Raw genomic sequence first — 23,395 nt, forward strand, 5'->3', positions numbered from 1 at the left:
AATATATTAAAAAAAAACTTTTTTCAAGTTTAGCCAAGTTCGGCTACACGCAGTCACCTGCTGTGACACTTTTTCATGAAATTCATTATCATTCATGATTTTTTTTAAAAAGAAGGGGGACAGAACTGTGTAGACAAATAATACATTAACACTGAATGGCACAATTTCAGTAATGAAGAATTGACAGAAAGAGCAAAGTCTTTGCATAAATCACTACTTCTAAAGATCCTTTCTCTTCCTCTTACTCCCTCTCCCACCTTTGAGCAGGAGCCCTGGTGGCACAGTGGTTAAAATGCAGTAGTGAAGGCTAACTCTGCCCACAGTCTGGAGTTCAATCCTGACCCGGCTCAAGGTTAACTCAGCCTTCCATTTTTCCAAAGTTGGTAAAAGGAGGACCCAGATGACATTGTAAACCATCCAGAGAGTGCTGTATAGCACTATGGGGCATTATATAAGTCTAAGTGCTATTGCTATCATCAATAAGATGGGCAATGTTTGTAAATAATCACTGAAAGATAATTCCATTTCTTGATCATGCCAGACTCTTCATGGGTAAGAATTGTGGAGGCATAAGGAGAAATATAAAACAAAAACCCTTTAACTGTAACATGTATAATTGGGTATGTTGAAGCAGTGTCTCTAATGCAGTGTTTCCCAACCTTAGGAACTTGAAGATGCGTGGACTTCAACTCCCAGAATTCCCCAGCCAGCTATGCTGGCTGGGGAATTCTGGGAGTTGAAGTCCACGCATCTTCAAGTTCCTAAGGTTGGGAAACGCTGCTCTAATGGATCCATAACTTTCAAAAATTAAAGAAGAAATAAAAATGAAATATAGCAGAGCACAAATACATTTCTTCCCCATTTTATTCTTTATCATAAATAGTGTTAGATGTGTTTCTCTACATAGCTGGGTGATGTTGATCAGAAAGTTCATTTAAGCATCACTGATAATAAAGAGATTTGCATTTAAACAAAATGGCAGAAATCCTCGCTTTCCTCACCTCTTTACTGCATTCTTCAACCAAGATTGGTTGAAACATAGGGAAGGGATTGCTCATCTCTCTGATTATTGCTATAAGACTTGATTGGACTAATCCTGTGCAGAGCAAAGTGTGATGGCGTGGACCTTGCCTACTAGTACCACTCCTGAGAGCTAGAAGGAAAAAAAAAATCAAGAAACTCTTTATCTGTTCTGTCCTGGTATATAAAATATAGCCTCAGATCTTCTCTTGGTGGAAAAGGTGAGATCTGGAGTTGATAAAGCATCATGATGTAAAGAACTTAAAGGTTTTCTCTGTCCAGTCATGTCTTACTCAAGGGGGGTAGTCCTCATCTCCATTTCTTAACCAAAGGAGCCAGCATTGTCTGAAGACACTTCCGTAGTCATGTGGCCAGCATGGCTAAATGCCAAAGGTGCACAGAATGCTGTTACCTTCCCACTGCAGTGGTGCCTATTTATCTACTTGCATTTGCATGCTTTTAAATGACTAGGTTTTCAGGAGCTAGGGCAAGTAACAGAAGCTCACCCCGTCGTGCAGTGCTCAGGGCTGTCAGCTTTCCCTTTGACAAGCTCGGCATCTTTAGCTGCTAAGACATTGCACCCTCTCCACAAAGATCTTAGAGGACAGTAATAAAGAAAAGTAGTGGTTTATCTTTTCTCCCAGGTTTAAATGCTTCAATGATGTCTGCTATGATGAAATGGGTATTGATTAAGCAGAAAATGTTTTGCAGTTGTCAAAGCTAAATGAAGAAAATCCTTGATTTGGCCCCTTGGAACTAAGCAGTGCATGTATTAGTAAAGTAAAAATAACACAGGCGAAGGGAGGGGAAAGAGAAGAGTATGCTCTGTAGGCTTTTTTTCTCCTACAAAATCCTCTAGTCTGCCCTTTAAAGAGGGAAAAAAATAACAACTGCCTTGGGAGACCAGTCAGATTAATTTTTCTCACTTTAATCTTGGGTCTGGTACAAATGGTGCCTCTGCCAGATGACGTGGATTATATCTCCTTTCCCTCCCCAGAATTAATGTGGGTTTGAAAGATGAAGAGCTATTTTGGATGGTTGCGTTTATCCTGCTTATCCTTAGATTAAAATATTCTTACATGGAGGACAGAGGGATTGTCCAGCGTTAAGGTCCTGATGGAGATACCCCAGAGGAGACCAAGTAGAGGACATTCATAATGTGAGCTGCCGGCTGAGCCCAGAATTTATCCTCCCTGCATACCGCACCACCACACACAAATCTGGATAATTTCTATACACATCCCATGCACAACAGATCACTTCCACCTAAATGATTATCCAACCCTAACTATGTCCTTCCAACGTTGTGCTGTGAATGTGATCTGGCACAGTTCACTGATGATGTGGTTGCTGATGTTCTCAGGGACAAGGATCTGCTTTGCTCAAATATATTAGTTATTTTAGGTTTCTGTGGATAATCCTTCTCTCTTCTAGCTGCCAGAGACTATTCCTCATGGCCAGTATGGCTTGGGCTGCAGGAGAAGCTAGAGCCTTGTCTTCCCCAGAGGCATCATGTCTGATATTTTCCAAATAATTCTGAAAGAGCTCTCGACCTTTTCCCCCCAAAATGGGATCTAACCCTTTTGGGGCAGGGGGGAAATAATATTTCTGTGTTGCATAAAATATCACTTTCAGCCAGGAAAGAGTAGAGGTTCTGTCAGTTGTGGATTGCTAGTTCTGTCATCTCTAGATAGATTACAGATTTTCTGCTACTTCTGCTGATCATAAAGTTACTAGATGTACAGCAAAAGGAGAATATGTCCTCCTTTTGGGGCTCATGTCCCCCCTTTGGCAGGCATAGCTGTAAAACCAAATATCCTGCTCTTTGTCTTATTTTTAATTACTATTATATTAGGCTGTATTCATAACAGTAGAGGGACGCGGTGGCTCAGTGGGTTTGGACGCTGAGCTTGTTGATCAGAAGGTCGGCAGTTTGGCGGGTCGAATCCCGAGTGCCGTGTAGCAGAGTGAGCGCTTGCTAGTTGTCCCAGCTTCTGCCAACCTAGCAGTTCAAAAGCACATAAAAATGCAAGTAGAAAAATAGGGACCACTACGGTGGGAAGGTAACAGCGTTCCGTGCGCCTTTGGCGTCTAGTCATGCCGGCCACATGACCACGGAGACGTCCTCGGACAAGCTCTGGCTCTTCGGCTTTGAAATGGAGATGAGCACCGGCCCCTAGAGTTGGAAACGACTAGCACGCATGTGCGGGGGAACCTTTACCTTTACCTTTATTCATAACAGTAATCATTGAAACCTCATGTACCTGAGACTTTGTTAATTGCTTCGTTCTTTCCTTCACCATGAAAAAGCTTTTAAATGGCCTAGGTTTACGTTATTTATTTCCTGATTCCAGCAGTTGGCTTCAACTTTGTCCCTTCAAACCTATGACCACTGTAGTATGTAGATCAGATGACTCCTCGTGCATTTCTGTGGTGGCATTTGAAAAGTGTATCGGTGTCCATTTTATGTTATTTCAAGCAAATGTTCTTGGAAATACTTGTTCAAAAAATATTGCACTTTAAAATCCAGGCTTTGTGATGCTGGACAAGTTAATTCCATATATATGTAGGTCTAAATACATTTTTTTTAAAAGTTGTTTGCGGTGATCTTTGTTGTGGGTGCCAAAAATTAGGGTGTCCTTGTTTGCCCCGATTTGTCTTCCTTTCCAATTTGTGTCCTCCTTTGCCTGTTTAGATATCAGACACATAGAGAGATTAGCCATATTTACACATAATTCAAAAAAGAAAATAAAAATCTAGGAAGGAAACAAAAAGAACGGAATACATTCTGTCCAGCAACCAACATCCAGACAAACAGTTAAGCAAAAAAAAAACAACACACCAATACTTTAATCAAGCAACTACCAAGGAGAATGCCACACCCCCACCAAAACTGGCAGAACAAGCTATTGTGTATGAACAGGGAGCAAACATCACACTCACTAGCAATGATGATGTTATCTAGGTGGGTAATGAAAGGTCTGCAAACAAACAACCAAGCTCAGAGAACATCAAGGACTCCACAGTTCAACCCTGAGCTACATTTTTCTCTTTTATTAGATATCTGATAGGGAACTTCATGGACCTATCATTTTCTGCTTTTTTTATAACTTTGGTTAGAGACAGAGCACTTTTTTGTCCACTCTATTCCAGCCTGGTGGCTTTAGATGTTATGGTTTGGCATTTATTATTATGGGCTGATTACAAATTGCATGTTTTCCCTGGTCACCCACTAGCTACTCCTGGGTGTCGCCAGCCTCAGAGTCAAAACTGGACGCTCACTGCTAATATTTCCCTACCCTTCCAGTATTAGTAAAGGGGGTCCTTGATTCTCATTGTTATCTCCAGGTTCCCTCCACATTCATCCTCTGATTTGTTACCTGTTAAGAAGGGAATTTTAGAACATGAATTTAGCGCTTTTTCAGAAGAACACCATCCCCAAATTCAGAAATAGCCAGCTCATAATGTAGAGGATGGGCTGTGCTGAGCAGAAGCCCTCCCACTTTGTCTCATGACTTTCTTTCATGTCTGAGATGTATCAGACAGGTTTCTTTGAGATATGCATTTGTCACTCTTTCAGAAGAGCAGTAAATGTATGTTGCAGGATCCAATCTGGGTCAGTCACCAGGACCAGAGGTTTTACTCTTCTGAGCTTTCGGACTCTAAAACCCATCCTCAGGAAACCTTTCTGCAACATTATTCTGGGAGCTATATTTTTTGCCTTCTTTCATAGTATATATATTTTTACAAGTCATCTAAGGGACCAGTCAGGAAGGAACAGTTGCATCGAGTGCTTCATGCTTAAATCTGCACACTCCTAATGCAACCTTGGAACTGAGGGATTTGACTGGTGACTAATTTGAGATTCTAAGCAGCCTCTGTGTTCACCCAATTTCACCCCATCCCAAGTGAGGGGGAGAGATGGGTGTTTTCCTGCTGGCAGGTGGGAGGAAAAATGAATCTAGTGGAAACCACTCATTATTTAACTGGGCCTATAAGAGGCACATAAGAACAGTTGCTTTTGCCAGATTTGCTAATGCTGTATAACAGGGAGCTTGTTTTATGCCAACATACTTTTTTTCAAATAGCTTTTTACATTTGCTACCTAAAACAGCCATAAGGTAGAGAGGAAGGATCTAAGATATCTTGAATAATGGGGGCCTCCAACGCAATGACTGGAATTAAAGGAAATTATGAAAATGTTTCGAATCAATGAGTTGTGATGAAATATTTTATAGAGATTTATCTGGAAATGATAGTGATACATCGATGAGGACTGAAACAAGTGTTGTAAGATTTAGTATCTAAGGAAAAAAAATGATGGCAGTCATAAATACAGTGGGAATATAAAAAAAATGTGAAGCTACAAGTGAAGATTACATAACTCCGTATTATTCAAACCTGGCAGTTTTAAGTTGTGTGGACTTCAACTCTGGCTAGGGGACGCTGGAATTGAAGTCCACATGTCTTAACGTTGCCACGTTTGAAAAACTGGAAGAAAGTATGTGAATATAATCTTCCTATAAAGTTGCTGTGTAAACTTGTTTAATGTCTATAAGGCCGCATCTGTTTTTGAAGATGGTAAGAATATTATTACTTTTCTCCGATGAAAAGGGAATGGCAGCAAGAATGAATGCAAAATTTAAAGGGTAATTAATTTGTTCTGTGTGACTTGGAAAGTATTTGGTAAAATTGTGACTAAGAGAGTAGGAGAGGTGACACTGAACAAATTTTGGGGTGCCAAGCATGCAATGTATGGCTGTGAAAGTTGGACCATAAGAAAAGCTGAGCACTAAAGAATTGAGGCAACTATGGTGCTGAAGAAGACTCCTGTGAGTCCCTTGGACTGCAAGGCGATCAAACCGGTCAGTCCTAGAGATCAACCCTGACTGCTCTTTAGAAGGCCAGATCCTGAAGTCAAAACTCAAATACTTTGGCCACCTAATGAGAAGGAAGGACTCACTGGAGAAGAGCCTAATGCTGGGAAAGATTGAGGGAAATAGAAGAAGGGGACGACAGAGAATGAGGTGGCTGGATGGAGTCACTGAAGCAGTAGACATCAGCTTAAATGGACTCCAGAAGATGGTAGAGGACAGGAAGGCCTGGAGGAATGTTGTCAATGGGTTCACGATGGGTCAGACACGACTTCGCAACTACCAACAACAACAACAAAGCAGACAGTGTACAGAGTAAGCTAGGTTTTTGCATTTCAGGAGTTTATTGAAAAAATGTGAGAAAGGAAGTTTATTGTACATTTGTTGATTTTGAAAAGTATGTGATAAAGTGAGTGTGTTTGGGTTATGATTTTTGTACAAATGCCGAGTAAAGGTTTGGTTGCTAAATGTGGTATATGACAGAAATAAAGCATGTATGAGAATAAAGTGGATGCTTAGCAAATGGTTCAACATTGAACAAGGATAGGTGATGCCATTAGTTTGTGGGAGTTGATCCAAGACATGGCACAAAACATCTCTTGTGATTTTTAAAAAAAATATCTCTTTTATTAAGATCTCCAGCGGAATTTACTTCTAGCTTTTACAGCCTTTCGGGACCAGAGTTATTTACAGTTAGATACCCACATTCCATTCTCTGCTTGACTGATCACCACCATAACTTGAGTTTTAAATGCATCTTCGTGAAGTGGACATTTGTTCTGGACCTGCATATTCATGCATTCTATAATATTGGCTTAATGTATAAGTACACTGTATGGTTTCTCAAAATCCTAGCTAGGCTTTCTACTTAGATATAAATAAGGGGCTAAAAATACTGGCTGGCATTCCCTCTGGAGAAAAAAGAAGTCTTTCTGTATGTCTGGTAGAACTTTCTAATTGTCATCACTTCAGCCTTCCCTAGATTCTTCTATCTGTGAAGGATGGAGGGAAAAAGTCTTGTAGTCTTCTTTCTCCTTGTCTTTGGAGTGTCTTCCCTGGATCTCACCCATTTCCACTTGGGAATTTTATCTAACCATCAATCTTTCAGTAGTACAACACTGCCTAGACCAGGGGTCTGCAAACTTGGCCCTTTTATGACTTCTGGACTTCAACTACCAGAATTCCTCAGCCATACTGAAGGCCAAAGGCCAAGTTTGAAGACCCCTGACCTAGACCATCTCAAGAACACCAATTATCAATGTTCTTTACTAAACCAAATAATAAAACTTTACCCATCTGGAGTTGCCAGCTATCACAATTTTAAAAGTTCTCCTTCTCAGCTGCCTTTTTGTTTTTCAAGTCTGTCACCTTTACCAGTTCTGCAACTATTCCTTCCTTTTCCTAGAGTAAAAATCTTCCTGTGGGAAAATACGTTACCATTCCTTCTCTCAATTTCAACTATGAAGTCTATTTAGGGTCTTGCATGCATATGTGACAGACTTACAGAAAAGCATGAACTCCTGCCCATTATGACAGTCCCTTTGGTTGCTTAAGGTATTTATAGATAAAAATGTATAAGGGATCCATGTGGCTAGGGTAAGAATTATGTTGCTTGAGAATGTGAATGTGTGTTATGTTGTTGGTTGAGAACCCCAATGATTTACAGAAATATTAGGTATATGGATCTGAAAATTAAACTACCAAAAGACTAAGGACCTTGTTTTTGATTGGGAAAATACATTGAATAATGATTAGTTATGCATAAAAAAGCAGAAGAGTAAATCATTGTGCATCCTCATAGAACAGTGAATATTTACTAAAGATTGAAAAATGGATGGAGAAGTTTTAATATTTGCAAATGCTGATTCAAAGTTAGTGGATAGTACTCTAAGTGGTTTCTTGAGAGGAATATCTGTTAAAAGAAATGAAAATGGTGTGTCTAAGAATGTGAGGGACCAAAGTCAAACACTAGACACCCAAGAGCAGACAACAGCAATCCACAACTCTCCATCCACTGGCCCACCCATGGAGAAGCAACTATCTTTCAGGCTGTTAGGCTGCACAGATGAAGAGCAGAGACATACACTTTGAAGCCAGGAGGTTTTGAGCCATGTCCTTGAATCTCTGCCTGCTAGCTTTGGAGGATGAGTAATGACTTGGGTATAGCCAGACTGTGCTTTTCCCACTGTTTTATGGAAGTTAAAGTTGGGTATGTCAAACAAATTATAAGTAAGATAAATGCAGTGGTAATAGGTAAGAAGTATGTGTACTTGAAGAAGACATTATAGGGTTAATAATGAATGGATCTGAATGAATATCTGAATGGCCCTACAAAAAAAGTACACACAGGTGGCTTGGTTATATAGACAGAATAAATAACAGTTGAATTGCAAAGCAAATAGATGAAGGCAGAGTGAATGGGTTGAGAAGAATGGAAAGTTATGCTTGGGTGGAGTTGATGAGATCCTCAAAAAGAAAAAGATGAGACCCAAAAGGTACTATATGAAGTACTATGTTCCCATGGTAAAATGAATAGTTAGCATGGATAGAAATGCATGGAAGGATGCACTGAGTTACTCGTCCCAGCTTCTGCCAACCTAGCAGTTTGAAAGCACGTAAAAATGCAAGTAGAAAAATAGGGACCACTCCGGTGGGAAGGTAACAGCGTTCCGTGCACCTTTGGCATCTAGTCATGCCGGCCACATGACCACGGAGACATCCTCGGACAAGCGCTGGCTCTTCGGCTTTGAAACAGAGATGAGCACCGGCCCCTAGAGTTGGAAACGACTAGCACGCATGTATGGGGGAACCTTTACCTTTACCTTTAGATTATATACATTTCTTTTTCTTTTTTCCTGTCTCATAGCTTGTGTTTATTTCACTGAAATATTTATTATTGCTTTTCTGTCCTTTGCATAATTCTTCCTATCCAGAAAATTCACAAATCCATATTTCTGTGTATGTATTGACCCCCTACTGTCTACTTCCTACTTTCCCCGGGATTTTGGTGGCTTCATTGCTCTTTTAGAATGAGCATTAGAGGAAATTAGCCACGTATCCCAAGCGGCTGAGCTCCAAATTGTTTTTCCTGAAAAATTATGACATGTGGGTAAAACGTGGCCTTTGCAAATCATATAGATAGCTGTGAACTCAAAGGAGGAATGGTGAGATGAAACATACAATAAGTAATGCACCTAAAACTCAGAAATCAGATATTCCAAAACAGAAAAAGTGTTTATGAATGTAGAAAGAGGCATGTTGGGTAGCATTCAGATTTTGCTTGATTGGGAAAAGAAATAAATGGATGTGATCAGGGCTTTTTTTCTCATAGAACGCTCAGAACGGAGTTCCGACACCTTTTTTGGATGGAACCTTGTAGGGTAGGCAAGGCGGGCTGTATGACATGTGTGAGTTCCGGCACCTTTTTCTTTTACAAAAAAAGCACTGGATGTGATTGTCTTATTTCTCCCTTATGTTTCTTGATAGATTCCTCTCCAGAGTCAAGAAGTTTGTTTTCTTTTTCTTTTTAGCTGTGTAGTGGATGAGATGGACTTCTCTGGCATGGAGCTTGATGAAGCTTTACGGAAATTTCAAGCCCATATCCGGGTTCAGGGAGAAGCCCAGAAAGTGGAACGACTAATTGAAGCCTTCAGGTAAACGTTGTGCTACTTTGAGGCTACTTTGTCAATTTCTTCATTCAACGTAGGGTATGAAGAAGAAGAGATTAAATAGTGAAGCAAATAAGAAAGGACGGAAAAATAAGTTGACTAGGATTTGTTGGCTTTGAAATGTTTTTTCATTCCAACTTGCATCACTCTTATTATTGGATATGCTGGCAAGGACTAATAGAAGTTCTAATAACATCTTAAGGATCACATTTGCACATTTTATTTTTAAAGGTATCCCACCTTTTTTGGGATGATTAAAAGTTATTACACAGCAAAGCAAGCTGAAACAAGCAGAACAGGGGTTCCCAACCCCCAGTCCATAGCATGCCAGCAACCAGTCCACGGAAACAAGCGAAACCCCATCCACGGGATGTAGGCAGCATGTGAAACCACACCCCCTCCAGTCCACAGAAAAACCTTTCTCCATGGAACTGGTCCCTGGTGCCCAAAAGGTTGGAGGCTGTTGACGTAGATGTCATGGTTCAGATAAATGAGACTGTTCAAACAAAATGCAAGCATTGTTTATCTAAAAAGTCTTAATAATGAAACAAAACATCGGCACTCATGGAGGGATGCCAGAATCTGAAATCTCCTCCACCCAAACCCATCATAACACACACACAATCCCCACCCTTATCTACATGTCATAAATCACATTATCCAATTAGTTTTTACATATGAGGTTTCACTTCCCATTCTGTACGTGGGCTTTTCTAATCTTCTCACAACATCTGGGTAGATTTCCTCCCCTCCCAAATGAAGCAATCAAAGTAACAGGCTGTCTCTTATATACTTTTTTTAAAGAAAAAGAGAAACAGTTTAAAAATAATTAAAATGAATAAAAATGTTCCAAAGAATAACCAGCAATGAGATGGATGGACTCATGCATAGTGGCAATGAGTCCAGCACCTGAAGACTTAAAGGGTCAGGTTGGAGACAGATCATTTTAGAGAAAGTCTGTTTACATAATTGATAAGATTTGACCCAAATCTGATACATAATTCATTCAATCAATGCATTTCTCTTATAATTTGTCCAATTTTGTATTGTAATCTTCCTTAATTATACACAGATTTTTATTTATTCATTCACTGTAAGAACAGCATTGAATAAAATCAAATTATAGATGGTTTGAGAATTGCGAATTTAATCAATTTCATTAAAAAAATTCCCCAATCCTTTTTGTGAAAAAGTACATGTTCTCTCAAGTTTTATGGTGCATTTATTCTTTATGATGTCCTTTCCACAATATCTGTGTCACAATTAGAAACATAATCCTTTGATCTTGGAAGATTATTTCCTACATGGATTCTGACAATTAATTTACACAACTGTCATATTATCCTAGTGAAATGTGAGTGTAAATAATTTTAACACCTGTAAAACTGGGGTGGAGTCATTTAGTAATGGATACATTGCAATTTTGCCTTATTATATGTTGACTTTGTCTCCCTCCCTCTGCAGCCAGAGGTACTGCATGTGTAATCCAGATGTCGTCCAACAGTTCCATAATCCAGATACCATTTTCATATTGGCTTTTGCCATCATCCTTCTTAATACGGATATGTACAGTCCTAACATTAAACCTGACAGGAAGATGATGCTGGAGGACTTCATTCGGAACCTAAGAGGTGAGGGCATTGCTTGGCTAAAGCATATTGTTCCTTATTCCAAATCCTGAACAAGGCAGAATTCAAATAAATAATGTTGTAGATAACATTAAAAGAGCTAAAATATATGCTGGTTGTGACATTTCAGCTAATAGGTTAATAATGAAAGTGGAATAAAACTTTCAACATCATCAGATAAAACATGTTTGCAGATGTTAGTGGTACATCTAGACCAAATACAAACAATTGTCTGGTGTACTGGATGTTGTGTTTAGCTTTTTGGGATTAGCTGAAGGCCACAGAAAATAGGATAATTAAGCAAAGGGAGTGAGAACATCAGACTTTTGCCTTGGGGTTGTTTTTTATTGCAGTTAAGCCTGTTTTAGGATTCGCGCTGCAGTTTTCAATTATATTTTGATTATATAACAGCTGTAGAAACAATTATATTTTGCGATTTCAAATTAAGATTATTGAACACACACGTGCATATGTCTGTATAATATGCCATTTACATCTTTGACTGTGGTCTATCATGTAGATAGCTGACTGCTGTTTGTATTGTTAACAGTATTTTATAAAAACATGCCATACAGAAAAAGTATATACTTCTCTCTTATTTTCTTGAACAGGTTTCAGCATTTATGTTAACCTTTAATTAAAGTAAAAGACTATACTTTATAATATGGATTTTTCCACATTTGCTTTTTTTCAAATATTCTAATAAATATTCAGGATCTAATCTCTATTATCTCCTTTAAAGATGTTGTATCTCTGATTTCTGATTATATTCAAAATTTGCATTGTTACTGCAACAATTTAACATTTAACAAATGTAATTTTTTTGAAGAATATATTTCTGTACCATTATAATACATACTCTTGACTTGGATAAAAAGCCTGTAGTTTTTTTTGTTTTTTTTTTTAAAGTCTCACTCAGTTTGCATTGCAAACAATTCAGTTCCTAAGTTCTATCATAACTTTAATAAAAATGAATTTATCTAGAAACATTTTTATATTTCCAGCCAACTTAGTTTCATTCTTTCTGGGTTAAAAATAGAGAATTAATTAAGATACCACCCAGGAGCATTAAAAGAGCTCCATTTGACTTCCATGTCACTTAATGCGGTTCATTAAATATTTAGCATATTTAATATGTGACCATTTTTGTGTGTTTTTGACTTAGTGTGTCAGGAAACCATAATTCCAGTCTTCAGCTCTTGTAATCTAAGAGCCAACACAAGGTCTGGGGCAACAGGCAGCCTTAAAATCTCAGGTTGCTGATCTCTAAATTAAACCAAATCTAAATGTAAACCCAGGTGTACAATGAGGTAGAAATTATTGTTATATGTTATTATGGGCAGTTATGGCTGTAGCTCGGACTTGAAATCTCCAGTGTGGAATTTGCTGCAGCTAATGTTCCCAGTTGCATGCTTACTCCACTCTTTTACATTTTTCAACTATTATTTTTGTATTCAAGCCTATGATCTTCAGGTGAAGCACCATCAGGCAAAGCTCAGAACACTTTTTTAAGCACAGAACAAAATTTAAAAGGAAGCTGGGATGGTAAAAAGCACAAGATTACCTTCAGCTTTGTTCCTAAGGATGATCTTTAGTCCTACATTTATTTCTATATGGATGTTAAGACTGAAACTGGATTGTATTGTAAAAAGCTAAATACTTTGCTGGTAAATGTGTCCATTTGTCCATAGAAAAAAACACAAGGTCATCCTGGAACCTCTGTTAGAGCTAGAGAGAATAGCGAGGAGCCATTTCAACATTTCTGATCAATTTGTGATTGGTCCCATCCACATTGACAGTTATTTGATAAAGGGTAACTCCTCGAAGGATGTCCATTATCTTTGCAGCATTTTTCAAAATTACAAGGGCATTAACTGGCCACAAATTGTAGGAAATCATTTGTACACGTCCATAATCTTTGGAGAAGAAAATGGCATGTAAACTGTTACTTTTGTATGTTAAGAATTCTTGAAGAATGATGAATGAATAAAAAAAAGAGTGTTTATATTGTTTTGACTTAACAGGAGTGGATGATGGAGCTGACATTCCCCGTGACTTGGTGGTGGGAATTTATGAAAGGATTCAGCAGAGAGAGCTCAAATCCAATGAGGACCATGTAACTTATGTCACCAAAGTAGAAAAATCGATTGTTGGAATGAAAACGGTGAGCCTTTGCACATCATTAGTACATATCTATTGTATTATGCTGATGAAAAGTGCAGTTACTTTTATTTTAAGAAGAAAGGATACTATCTTAATGTTGTCTACTTTGGCAGAAATTCTGTATGTTCTTGGGGTTCTCACAGGGTATGGGCAAAGAAGTCAAGATGGAAGTTGCAATTGTGCAATCGAAGTTGTGCCTCTTTTCTCCGTGTCCCATCTTGACATGTTTTTAACCATAAATGAGGATTCTCCTGCCTCTAGCCAAAAAGGTCTTTCCCATTATTCATTGAATCCTTCCTGAATGGAGATGCCAGCAAGGGCTGAACCTGGGAACATCCCCATGGAATCCAATTACTCTATCACAAACTGCACTTTCATTAGATCAGGGGTCTCCAAACTTGGCAACTCTTAAGACTTGTGGACTTCAACTTCCAGAATTTCCTATTCTAGCTGGGGAATTCTGGGAGTTGAAGTCTACAGGTTTTAAAGTTGCCAGGTTTGGAGACTCCTGCATTAGATCAGTGTTTTCAAATGTGATAACTTTTAACATGTATGGACTTCAAACTCCCAGATTTCCCCAACCAAATGGGAGTTGAAGTCCATACATCTTAAATAACACTGCAATTAGACTTTCCTGTGCTGCTTCCCTCCTATTTTCTTTTCTTCTTCATTTATCTAATGTCCCTACCTATGTCAATCTATCTTCTTTGATCCCACATCCTTTTTAAAATAAATCATTTGCTCATGAAGTTGGATGACTGGATATGTTTGATTTTTTTTCCCAGCAAGGATAATTTTCATACCATTATTATTACTTGGGAACATATGCTCGGTGGCCCTACATGGAAGACAGAGTTATAAAGCGAACGAATGTTATGTTTGAGCTTTTTCATGTTCACCTTTACTGGAAGCAAGCCCAAGATACAACTCTGTTTCCATATTTTATCTTTATTTTTCCTTTGCAATTTTCTGTGTCCTCCTGAGGTTTGTTCCAACTAAAACGTGGTCAGGTAGGGGGTGTCCACCGGGAGACAATAAAAAAAGCCAAAATTATGGCTTCAAGCGTGTACTCTTCCCTGAAATCATCCCCAGGGTGTGGTAAATTCCTCCACATGTGTCCTGTCATGAAATTTCCTAACATGAAGCTCAGATAATAAGTGCTTAATGCTACAAAACTACCCCCGCAAAGACGCAACACTCTTTAAAAACAAGGTCCCAGAACTTGGCCTATTTAAACAATCCTACGAGAACAAAAACACCCAGTAATTGTGGAAGAATCTGTGTCTATTGGAAAAGAAATATCCGGGTGTTAAGATGACTGCAGTGCACTGCTTAAAGGAAGCCTCAGCAGGACACTCTTTTTACAAGAGAGGCTGCAAAATTTTCTTGCAGATCTCAAGACAACAACACGTTCTTTTGCTGTTCTCCATCATTTGAATTAGCAATTTCCAGATCCTCCCCAGAAATGCACTTAGTAGCTTTAGGCCTTAGGCACGTATAGCTATATTCCATAATTGTGGTTATATACACAGCTTCCTATACTATCTATTTTGATTTGGCAGGATAAAGGGAATTGATGAACAGAGAAAATCCTGAAACGGTTCACTTGTGCCTCTCATAAGCTGTGTGAAAATAAATGGATATATTCCATGTTATAGCAAGTTTGTGGTGAAGCGTACACATGATATATGTGAACGCCTGCTGATTTCCACTAAACCTGTCCCTGTAACACTGCTGCATCCCTCCTAAACTGGTGTTGGGGAGCTAAGTATAGACCACCAGCCACTTTATGCCAGAGAAAGCTTTCCAGATTTATCGGCAAAGAAATAAGGGACACCCCCTTCCTTCTGATCCATTGGAGAAGCATGAGTTAAAAACTAAGTCTGTTTCCCATAATGAGCATCACAGGTTCACTAAAAGATTTAAATCATTATTATATCCAGCAAAGCCAGGGCCCTAGAACAAAGGAAAGGGGAAAAGAAACAAACAGTTGAGATTGAGTTGCTCCCTCTGGGAGGCTCTCTCACAAACACCACCCACCCACAAGGACAAACGCACACAGCCCAGATCTCAGTCCATAGCACAAAACATATTCCATATTGCAGTTAGCTTCACTGATCCTAGTCCACAGCATTTGCAGTGGGAATCAAAAGAGGCAAGATAGTGGTGGTTGTGAAATGGTGACTGAAGCCCTCATTCTTCGTACGTGCATTTGTTTTTCTTGGGGTTCTGTTTTCTTCAGCCATTTCTGGCTGGATAGGCCAGGTAGGTTTTTCCTGGCAGAATCCGCAACAGAATCTCCCTGTCTTTACAACATCCAACAAGTTGAACATCCAACAGTTGAAAGAAGCTGTGCTTGACAGGGTAGGATGGAGGGCACTTGCCTATAAAGTCACCAAGAGTCAGACATAACAACAGCATCTTCGCCACAGAAATCCAAGCAGAACATCTCGTGATGAAATTTATTTATTTATTTATTTATTTATTTATTTATTTATTTATTTATTTATTTATTTATTTATTTATTTAATTTTTATACCGCCCTTCTCCCGAAGGACTCAGGGCGGTGTACAGGGCAATAAATATCAAAATGTAAATACAAACGTTAAAAAGAGTTAAAAAGAATTAAATAATTATGCCCAATATAATGCAATAATAAAAGTGTGTTAAAACTAAATCCAACCCCAAACCCATCAGACCAGGCCAGATTGTTCAAATAAATAAGTTTTTAAATCGCTTCGGAAGGAGTGAAGGTCGGGGGCCATCCGGAGCTCAACTGGCAAGCGGTTCCACAGGTCTGGCGCGTCCACAGAGAACGCCCTCCCCCTGGGGGCCACCAGTTGACATTCTTTGATCGGAGGCACCCTGAGGAGGCCCTCTCTGTGGGAGCGCACTGGACGGAGGGAAGTTGACGCCGGCAGCAGGTGCTGCCGTAGGTAATCCGGACCATGCCATGTAGGGCTTTGTAGGTCATAACCAGCACCTTGAATCTCACCCGGAGGGCAACTGGCAGCCAATGCAGCTCGCGGAGCAGAGGTGTAACATGGGAGTATCGGGAGACCCCCAACACCACTCGCGCGGCTGCCTTCTGCACCAGTTGAAGCCTCCGAGTGGTCTTCAAGGGCAGCCCCATGTAGAGAGCATTACAGTAGTCCAAATGAGAGGTCACGAGCGCATGAGTGACTGTATGCAAGGCATCCCGGTCTAGATAGGGCCGCAACTGGCGCACCAGGCGAACCTGGCGAAGGCCCCCCTAGTCACAGCTCCTATATGATCTTCTAAGGAGAGCTGTGAATCTAGAAGGACCCCCAAGTTGTGAGCCCGATCTACGGGGGATAATAGAGAAATTATATGTTCTAGGGCCAATGAAGTTGCCCAAAAGGCGTCTTGAAACTCCGTGGGATCACAAATGTGTGTTGCAATTGTGGTTACGGAGGGAACCTTCCCACTCGGTTTCTTTCTTGCAGGTGCTGTCGGTGCCTCATCGCCGTTTGGTCTGTTGTAGCCGCCTTTATGAAGTGACCGATGTGAACAAAGTGCAGAAACACGCTGCCCACCAGAGAGAAGTTTTCCTCTTCAATGACCTGCTGGTGGTGAGGGATCTTTGGCTTAAGAATCACTGCAGAGGTTTAGAACCGTGCTTTAGAAAAAGCTCACAGGACCTCTGTCCTAGGAATTGGATTTTAAATGCGCCTCTCTTTATGAAATTCCCTCTGAGTAACAAAAGCTTAGTACGGCAGGAAGAACATTATGTTTTGATTCCTGTTCTCTCTACCAAAGTCCTATGGGTTGGATCTGGGAGAGGAGTGTTCAGGAGACCAGTCCTGTAACTTCCCACACATATTCAGACATGTATGCTATTGTTTGCAGTCACCTAATATTTTGTATGACCTAATACTTAATACCTCACTGCTTTCATGGCTGTACTGAGTCCGAACACCATTTGGCAGCCAGTGAAGTTGATTGAGATGTGGAATGATGTTCCAAGTAGTTCCTCTCTTGCTGAATAGTTGCAACTACACTCTAAGTGAGCCAAACATTTTTCAGAAGCAGCCCCATTTAGGGTTTTTCTTCACTTGCATACAACCATATACACATGCCAGAACAGCCTTTTTTGTGGCATTTCCTTATATTTCTTTAGTAGCACTGAAGGTTTGGGTAATGAAATGTCTGCAAGAAAACAAGCAAGGTCAGAGAGTACAAAGTACCCCTTATAATATGGCCTTTTTCTCTTCATCTCCAACCAGAGGCAGTTGAAAGTTCTCCTTAGCTGTGTCAATGTTAAAGTCATAGTTTCTCCTTTGGCAGGCAACAAGGCATGATGGTTTTATCATGGGTGGGGTCTGATGTGCTTTAGTTGTCATTTGATGGTCAGATAACTGTGGTGCGTTGGTCTAGTGGTGAAGATATTCACCTCCCAATCAGAAGGTTGAAAGTTCAATCCTAGGTAGCGGCAGATGTTTCTCCTAGGCACAAAGAAAAAATATCTGCTGCGAACTCTGCCTAGGTGTCAGGAAGGGCATCTGTCCAGAAAAGGTCAGCTCTATCCAGTTGCCCAACTCTACCCCGAATTAAGGGATTATAGGATCATAAAAGTTATGGTCAGGTGACTGTGGGATGGGATCTTTCTGACACCTATCGTCCTTTTTTAAGCTGGTGTGAGTGTGCCCTCAGAAACCAGATATCATTTCTGAGCCTTAATAAGTGTAAATACTCAAATAAAATAATCTTCAGACATATTCTAACACATACACACATCTCTTGACTTGCCTTATTTTGCAAGCCTCTTCTACTTTGGGCAGTGAGAGAATCTGCTTCTTTCAAATGGATCACCATGGATCTACTACGTCTCTGAGCCAATCTCTGAGCAGCCTGAACAGTAGCTAGCCAGTAGAAGTAGTGGGGAATCTGCACACTGAAGTGAGACAGCAAGAGCCAAATCCTTCTGTAGGACTCCATGGTGCAATTCTTGCCATACCTGTCAACAGTTGTACAGACTATTTTTGGACCTAGGTAAAGCACCTTTCCTGAAGGGTCTTTAACTTACTTCTAAAACGAACCTGGCTACCAGCTGATATCAGCCGATTGCTTTGGTTCAGGCAGTAAGTCTATTCAGCCTATCCATGAAAAATGTGCAAAAGTAAAGCAAACCATGATAAATGCTTAATTCCCCCTATTAGTGACCTGTCAAAACTCACTCCTCCACAGCCCCAGCACCATCATGGATGTTTTTCTTCTGATTGGTGATATTTTATGGGGAAGGAAGACAACCAAATTGGAGGAATCCACAAAGTTCTTTCCCTAATGGGCTCTAAGCATGCTAAATAAGGACAACAAGATTTGCAGGCCTTGTGCCAGGGTGAAGATTAGGACTGGCAGCTTTCTTCTGAATCACAGACTGGTGGAAAGCATTTAATTTAGTCCATGCAGCAATAGTCTCAATCGGATGTTAGTGTATCCCAGATGGGTTGGAGCCCATCAAATGGCTCATTTGACTGCGTATTGTCACCAGTGGGGATGGGGAGTATTGTTTTTTATTTTTATTTTTTATTTTCTATGCTGTGTTTTTACTGCTTGTAAGCCGCCTAGAGTCGCTGTGAGCAAGTAGGCAGCCATAAAAATTTCCCAGATATGAATACTGAGGAATGAATGAAGATAAATAGATCACGAAATGGGAAATACCATTCTACATCAGCATAAAATTGACAAACTTGGCACTTTGATCTATCCTTAATTATCTTTTGATTCCGTACTAGATGAAGCAACACATTTTTGTAGAGCGTAGTCTAAGCCAGAAACACTGAAACACTGTTTATAACACTCCCAGCTTCAGGGAGCCTAATGATGTTTCTAATGAGTTGTTCACATATTATGGCCAATCTATAATTACTGCTGAGCTGGTTTGTTTGTTTTCCTAATGAAATTTGAGAATTGGGTATTCCCAGATACAGTTTATATCGGTTCCCATATTCTGATAGCTGGGAAAAATTCAGCTGCTACTGTACGTTGGAAGTTGCAAGTTTGTTGACCGAGAATAGTCACGTTTGCTCCCATTAGGGAAAAAGCATCTTGTCTGAGCAGATTAATTACCACCCAATTAATAAGTCTTTTGAGAGTGGGATGATTAGTGCATACAGATTTAGAATCTGAGTGGGTAGAAGCCCCCACTCAAGCACTGCTCTGAGACAGGACATTGATACCTAAAGCCAAGGCCTTAAACGTAGGATGCCAGCTGTTGATAAAGCCAGAGAAATCCGTGGAAACAAAAGGCTAACTTTTGCTCATGCATCGCTCATTGTATCCCCCAGAGTGTAGGGAAAGATCCTGTGGATCAAGCACTGAAAAGGCCATCTTGACTGCCAAGCTGGGCGGTGGCGGTGGCAAAAGGGACTGTAAAGAATCCACCCTTTTCGTTTTTTAGAGGAACGCAGGGAAACTGCTAGGATAAAATATCCGAGCAATGGAGAAGTGTGATTTGACAGGACTCCCTCAGGAAGAGATAATAGAGGTCCACTCTTCAGCATGGTTTTCACTCGCTTCTCTACTCTCAGTCACAAGACTATAAGCTAAATATACTGCTCAAAAAAATTAAAGGGAACACTTAAACAACACAATGTACTGTATTTAATAGTAGGATGTCTTATCTTGTGTTCCCTTTATTTTTTTGAGCAGTATAGTTTCTTCCAGGCAAGCCGTTGTGCAATTTGCATTTGTGTGAATGTTTGAAGTTTTTTGTTTTTTTTTTGTTTTAAAAAAAGAATTGACATCTATGATATAACCCAGATAGAAGGAAGGATAAGGGGATTAACTCTTTAACCCCCCTACAGCAATCATTCTCCACACTGATTGTCCTATTTCCCACCCTCCCAGACTCCAGGCCTGGAACTCTTCCAATTCACACTCTCCTTCCAATGCAAGGAGCTGATAAGGGATGAGTGGTAGTCTGATATGGCTTGAAAAACACAATTAGAAAAAAAGAGTTCCAGCCCCTTCTGATAACAGGACCCCTATCCAGATGTTAGACACAAAAATAGTCACAAATTGAAATCCACTCGTTTGAGTTACAAATAGAAAAGAAGTTTATTAGACTTCACAACCAAGTCTAAAAAGTAATGGTTTGCAAAGTGTGGTGGATTCAGGAAGGCAAACAATGCAATGTAGCCAAGCACTTGAACCACATCCCCAAATTCCAAAATCACATATTATTATACATCCTATCACGGCGCCCCATTCCCTCCCCCATGGCCCCATTGGCTTAGGCTTTGGAGGTTACAATCTATCAGAAGCGCCTAAACAGAATACATTATCTCTGCCCCTGTTTGCTTACATTATACTAATAAGATCCCTCCCCTACTATCCTGTTTACTCAGACCATATATGTACATGCTTATCAATTCTAGAGGAGAGATGTCTCCCATCTTCTACACCTGCCAGGGGTACCAGGCACCAGAAGGTACTTAAAAACAATTCCTAGATGGTGACTCACACTGCGCCCCATGGTAACTCCTGTTCTCCCCCTCCCTCCACCTTAGGCTTGTATTTTCCCCCATATACTCAAAGCATCTACTCAGGCAACTGGTTATAAAATGATTATTATAAAATATAAAATATGATTCCATGATAATACTAAAAGCATATATATTTTTATTTTTAAATTTCCTCACTACTTCCAGTTATTTTCCACACAGATTAGTCCCCTGCAATTCCTTTGTCTTTATTTCTAATTTTTAAAAATGCATGCAGATTGCTTGCCCTACAACAGGGGTGTCCAACTTTGGCAATTTTAAAACTGTGAAATTCAGCTCCCAGAATCCCCCATGAGCATGGTTGCCTAGGGAATTCTGAGAATTGAAGTCCACAAGCCTTAAAGTTGCCAAGGTTTAGAAACCCTGCACTACAACAAGGGGGGGGGAGGGTGACACGTCTAAATAACTTAGACTACAATGTGAGAGCCTGGAGTTTCATTGCTTTTAGATAGATTTGGATGTGCAACCCAATATCCCTTCAGATTTTATCATCAAAGTAAAGGCAGAAAGAGAATTAATTGATGGCATTAATTTATTTAATTGTAGACCCAGCATGTGATAATACTTGGCTGTCCTGGCTGACCTTCAAATTCTATGTGGGGTCAGACCAGATTATTGCTTGGACTGGATCCTACTAAGCATGTTTTTAGCCCTATTCTTTATTTATATTTATATTTATAAAATTTTTATACCGCCCTTCTCCCGAAGGACTCAGGGTGGTGTACAGGGCAATAAATATCAAAATATACATACAAAAGTACATGCCTCATCTTTTGGGGGTATGGCCCCTCACACCATTCATAATCCCATTAGGATCTCATTCTGACGACCATGGTGTAGTTGAATGGTGTTATTTTGACCTTCAACTTTCCAGTTGTCCTTTGTTAATCGTTCTGAAAGACTCTCTCTGTCTGTCTCTCTGTCTCTCCCTCCCTCTTCATCTGTGTCCTTTAACAGATTCTCAAGCTTTGCCCCAAGAAGAAAAGTTCCTCAACCTACACATTTTGCAAGTCAGTTGGGCTCTTAGGAATGCAGTTCCATCTGTTTGAGAATGAATGTAAGTTTATCACAGTCTACTTGGCTCTCTGCCTGATGACCCTGGAGGGGATAAATGTGTCGTCTTTTATGGGTTAGAAACAGGCTCATTCAAGAGGCAGAGCAAATGTGATGTTCTGGTTATGGTGAATTTTAGCATTTAGAATCTGAACTGGAGAAACCCTATTCACACTCCGCCATGGTGACTTCGGGCCAGTCCTTCTCTTCAGCCCAACCAAATACGTACGATGGTTGATGGATAAACAACAAGAGAAGGGAGTGCAACGTATGCTACCTTAAGTTCCTGGGGGAAAATGAGATACAAATGAATGAATCAAAACTGCTAATTGTAAAATGAGAAAATCAATGAAATATTATTTTTTTTTAAAAAAAACTGCTTGAAGAAAGGTTGGCTTGTCTATCACACAGTCTTGACTGGTTAAGCTTAAACCATGATTCCAATATAGGCAGTCCTCAACCGACAACCCCAATTGGCCCCCAAATTTGTGTTGCTAAGTGAGACAGATGTGAAGTGAATTTTGCCCCATGTTACATCCTTTCTTGCCACTCTTGTTAAGTGAATCCCTGCAGTTGTTAAAGTAGTAACATGGTTGTTAAGGGAATCTGGCTTCCCCATTGACTTTGCTTGTCAGAAGGTCACAAAAGGTGATCACATAATCCCTGGACATTGTCATAAATACGAGTCCGTTGCCAAGCATCTGAATTTTGCTCAGGTGACCATGGGGATGCTGCAACAGTCCTATATGTGAAAAATGGTAATAAGTCACTTTTTTCAGTGCCGTTGAAACTTTGAACAGTCGCTAAATGAACTGTTGTAAGTCGAGGACTATCTGTACTTCCATAATTCCATACCATATAAATTCATACAATTTAAACAAACAAGCAACCCCGCCTCCCCCAACATGCCAAAGTTTTGCAAAATTATCTAATAACTTAGATAAAAATATTCAGTAAACTGGACACATACAGTGGCTGTGGAATTCTGAATGACTGGATTGGATGAAAAGGTGAACCAGGAGCATGCCTGGCAATATTTGGTTGGAAACCTCAGTTATAGGCTTAAAGGAACAATAAACAGAAATGAACAAACATAGAACAATCATAGGATCCTAGAGCTGAAAGGGGACTTAGAGGTCATGTAGTCCAACCCTCTGCCCAGGGCAGGAATCTGCCGACCACCCTAGACAAATAGCTGCCCCACCTTTGCTTGAAAACCTCCAGGAAAGCTATACTCTGAAAAGTAAGCTGTTCCCCTTCTGTACTTTATACAACTCACAACAACAGAAATCCTGGTCCAAAGTGTCATAAATGAAGGACTACCTGTACTACTTTTATTACAAGATTACCGTAACAGAATGGGACGCGGTGGCTCAATGGGACGTGGTGGCTCAGTGGGTTAGGACGCTGAGCTTGTCGATCAGAAGGTTGGCAGTTTGGCGGGTCGAATCCCAAGTGCTGCG

General features: G+C 40.1%; 1 protein-coding gene across 1 annotated transcript in view; it reads left to right on the forward strand.

Moving 5' to 3' along the window:
- IQSEC3 (IQ motif and Sec7 domain ArfGEF 3) overlaps positions 1 to 23,395 on the forward strand; it is a 204,181-nt gene that overhangs the window by 171,343 nt on the left and 9,443 nt on the right. The window contains exons 6-10 of the mRNA XM_083366799.1: positions 9,425 to 9,547; positions 11,027 to 11,193; positions 13,215 to 13,354; positions 16,821 to 16,946; positions 21,837 to 21,936. Coding sequence (XP_083222925.1) covers positions 9,425 to 9,547; positions 11,027 to 11,193; positions 13,215 to 13,354; positions 16,821 to 16,946; positions 21,837 to 21,936 — 656 coding nt within the window. The remainder of the gene's footprint in view (positions 1 to 9,424; positions 9,548 to 11,026; positions 11,194 to 13,214; positions 13,355 to 16,820; positions 16,947 to 21,836; positions 21,937 to 23,395) is intronic.

Source organism: Vipera ursinii, assembly GCF_947247035.1.
Source record: "Vipera ursinii genome assembly, chromosome: 6".
Lineage (NCBI taxonomy): Eukaryota > Metazoa > Chordata > Lepidosauria > Squamata > Viperidae > Vipera > Vipera ursinii.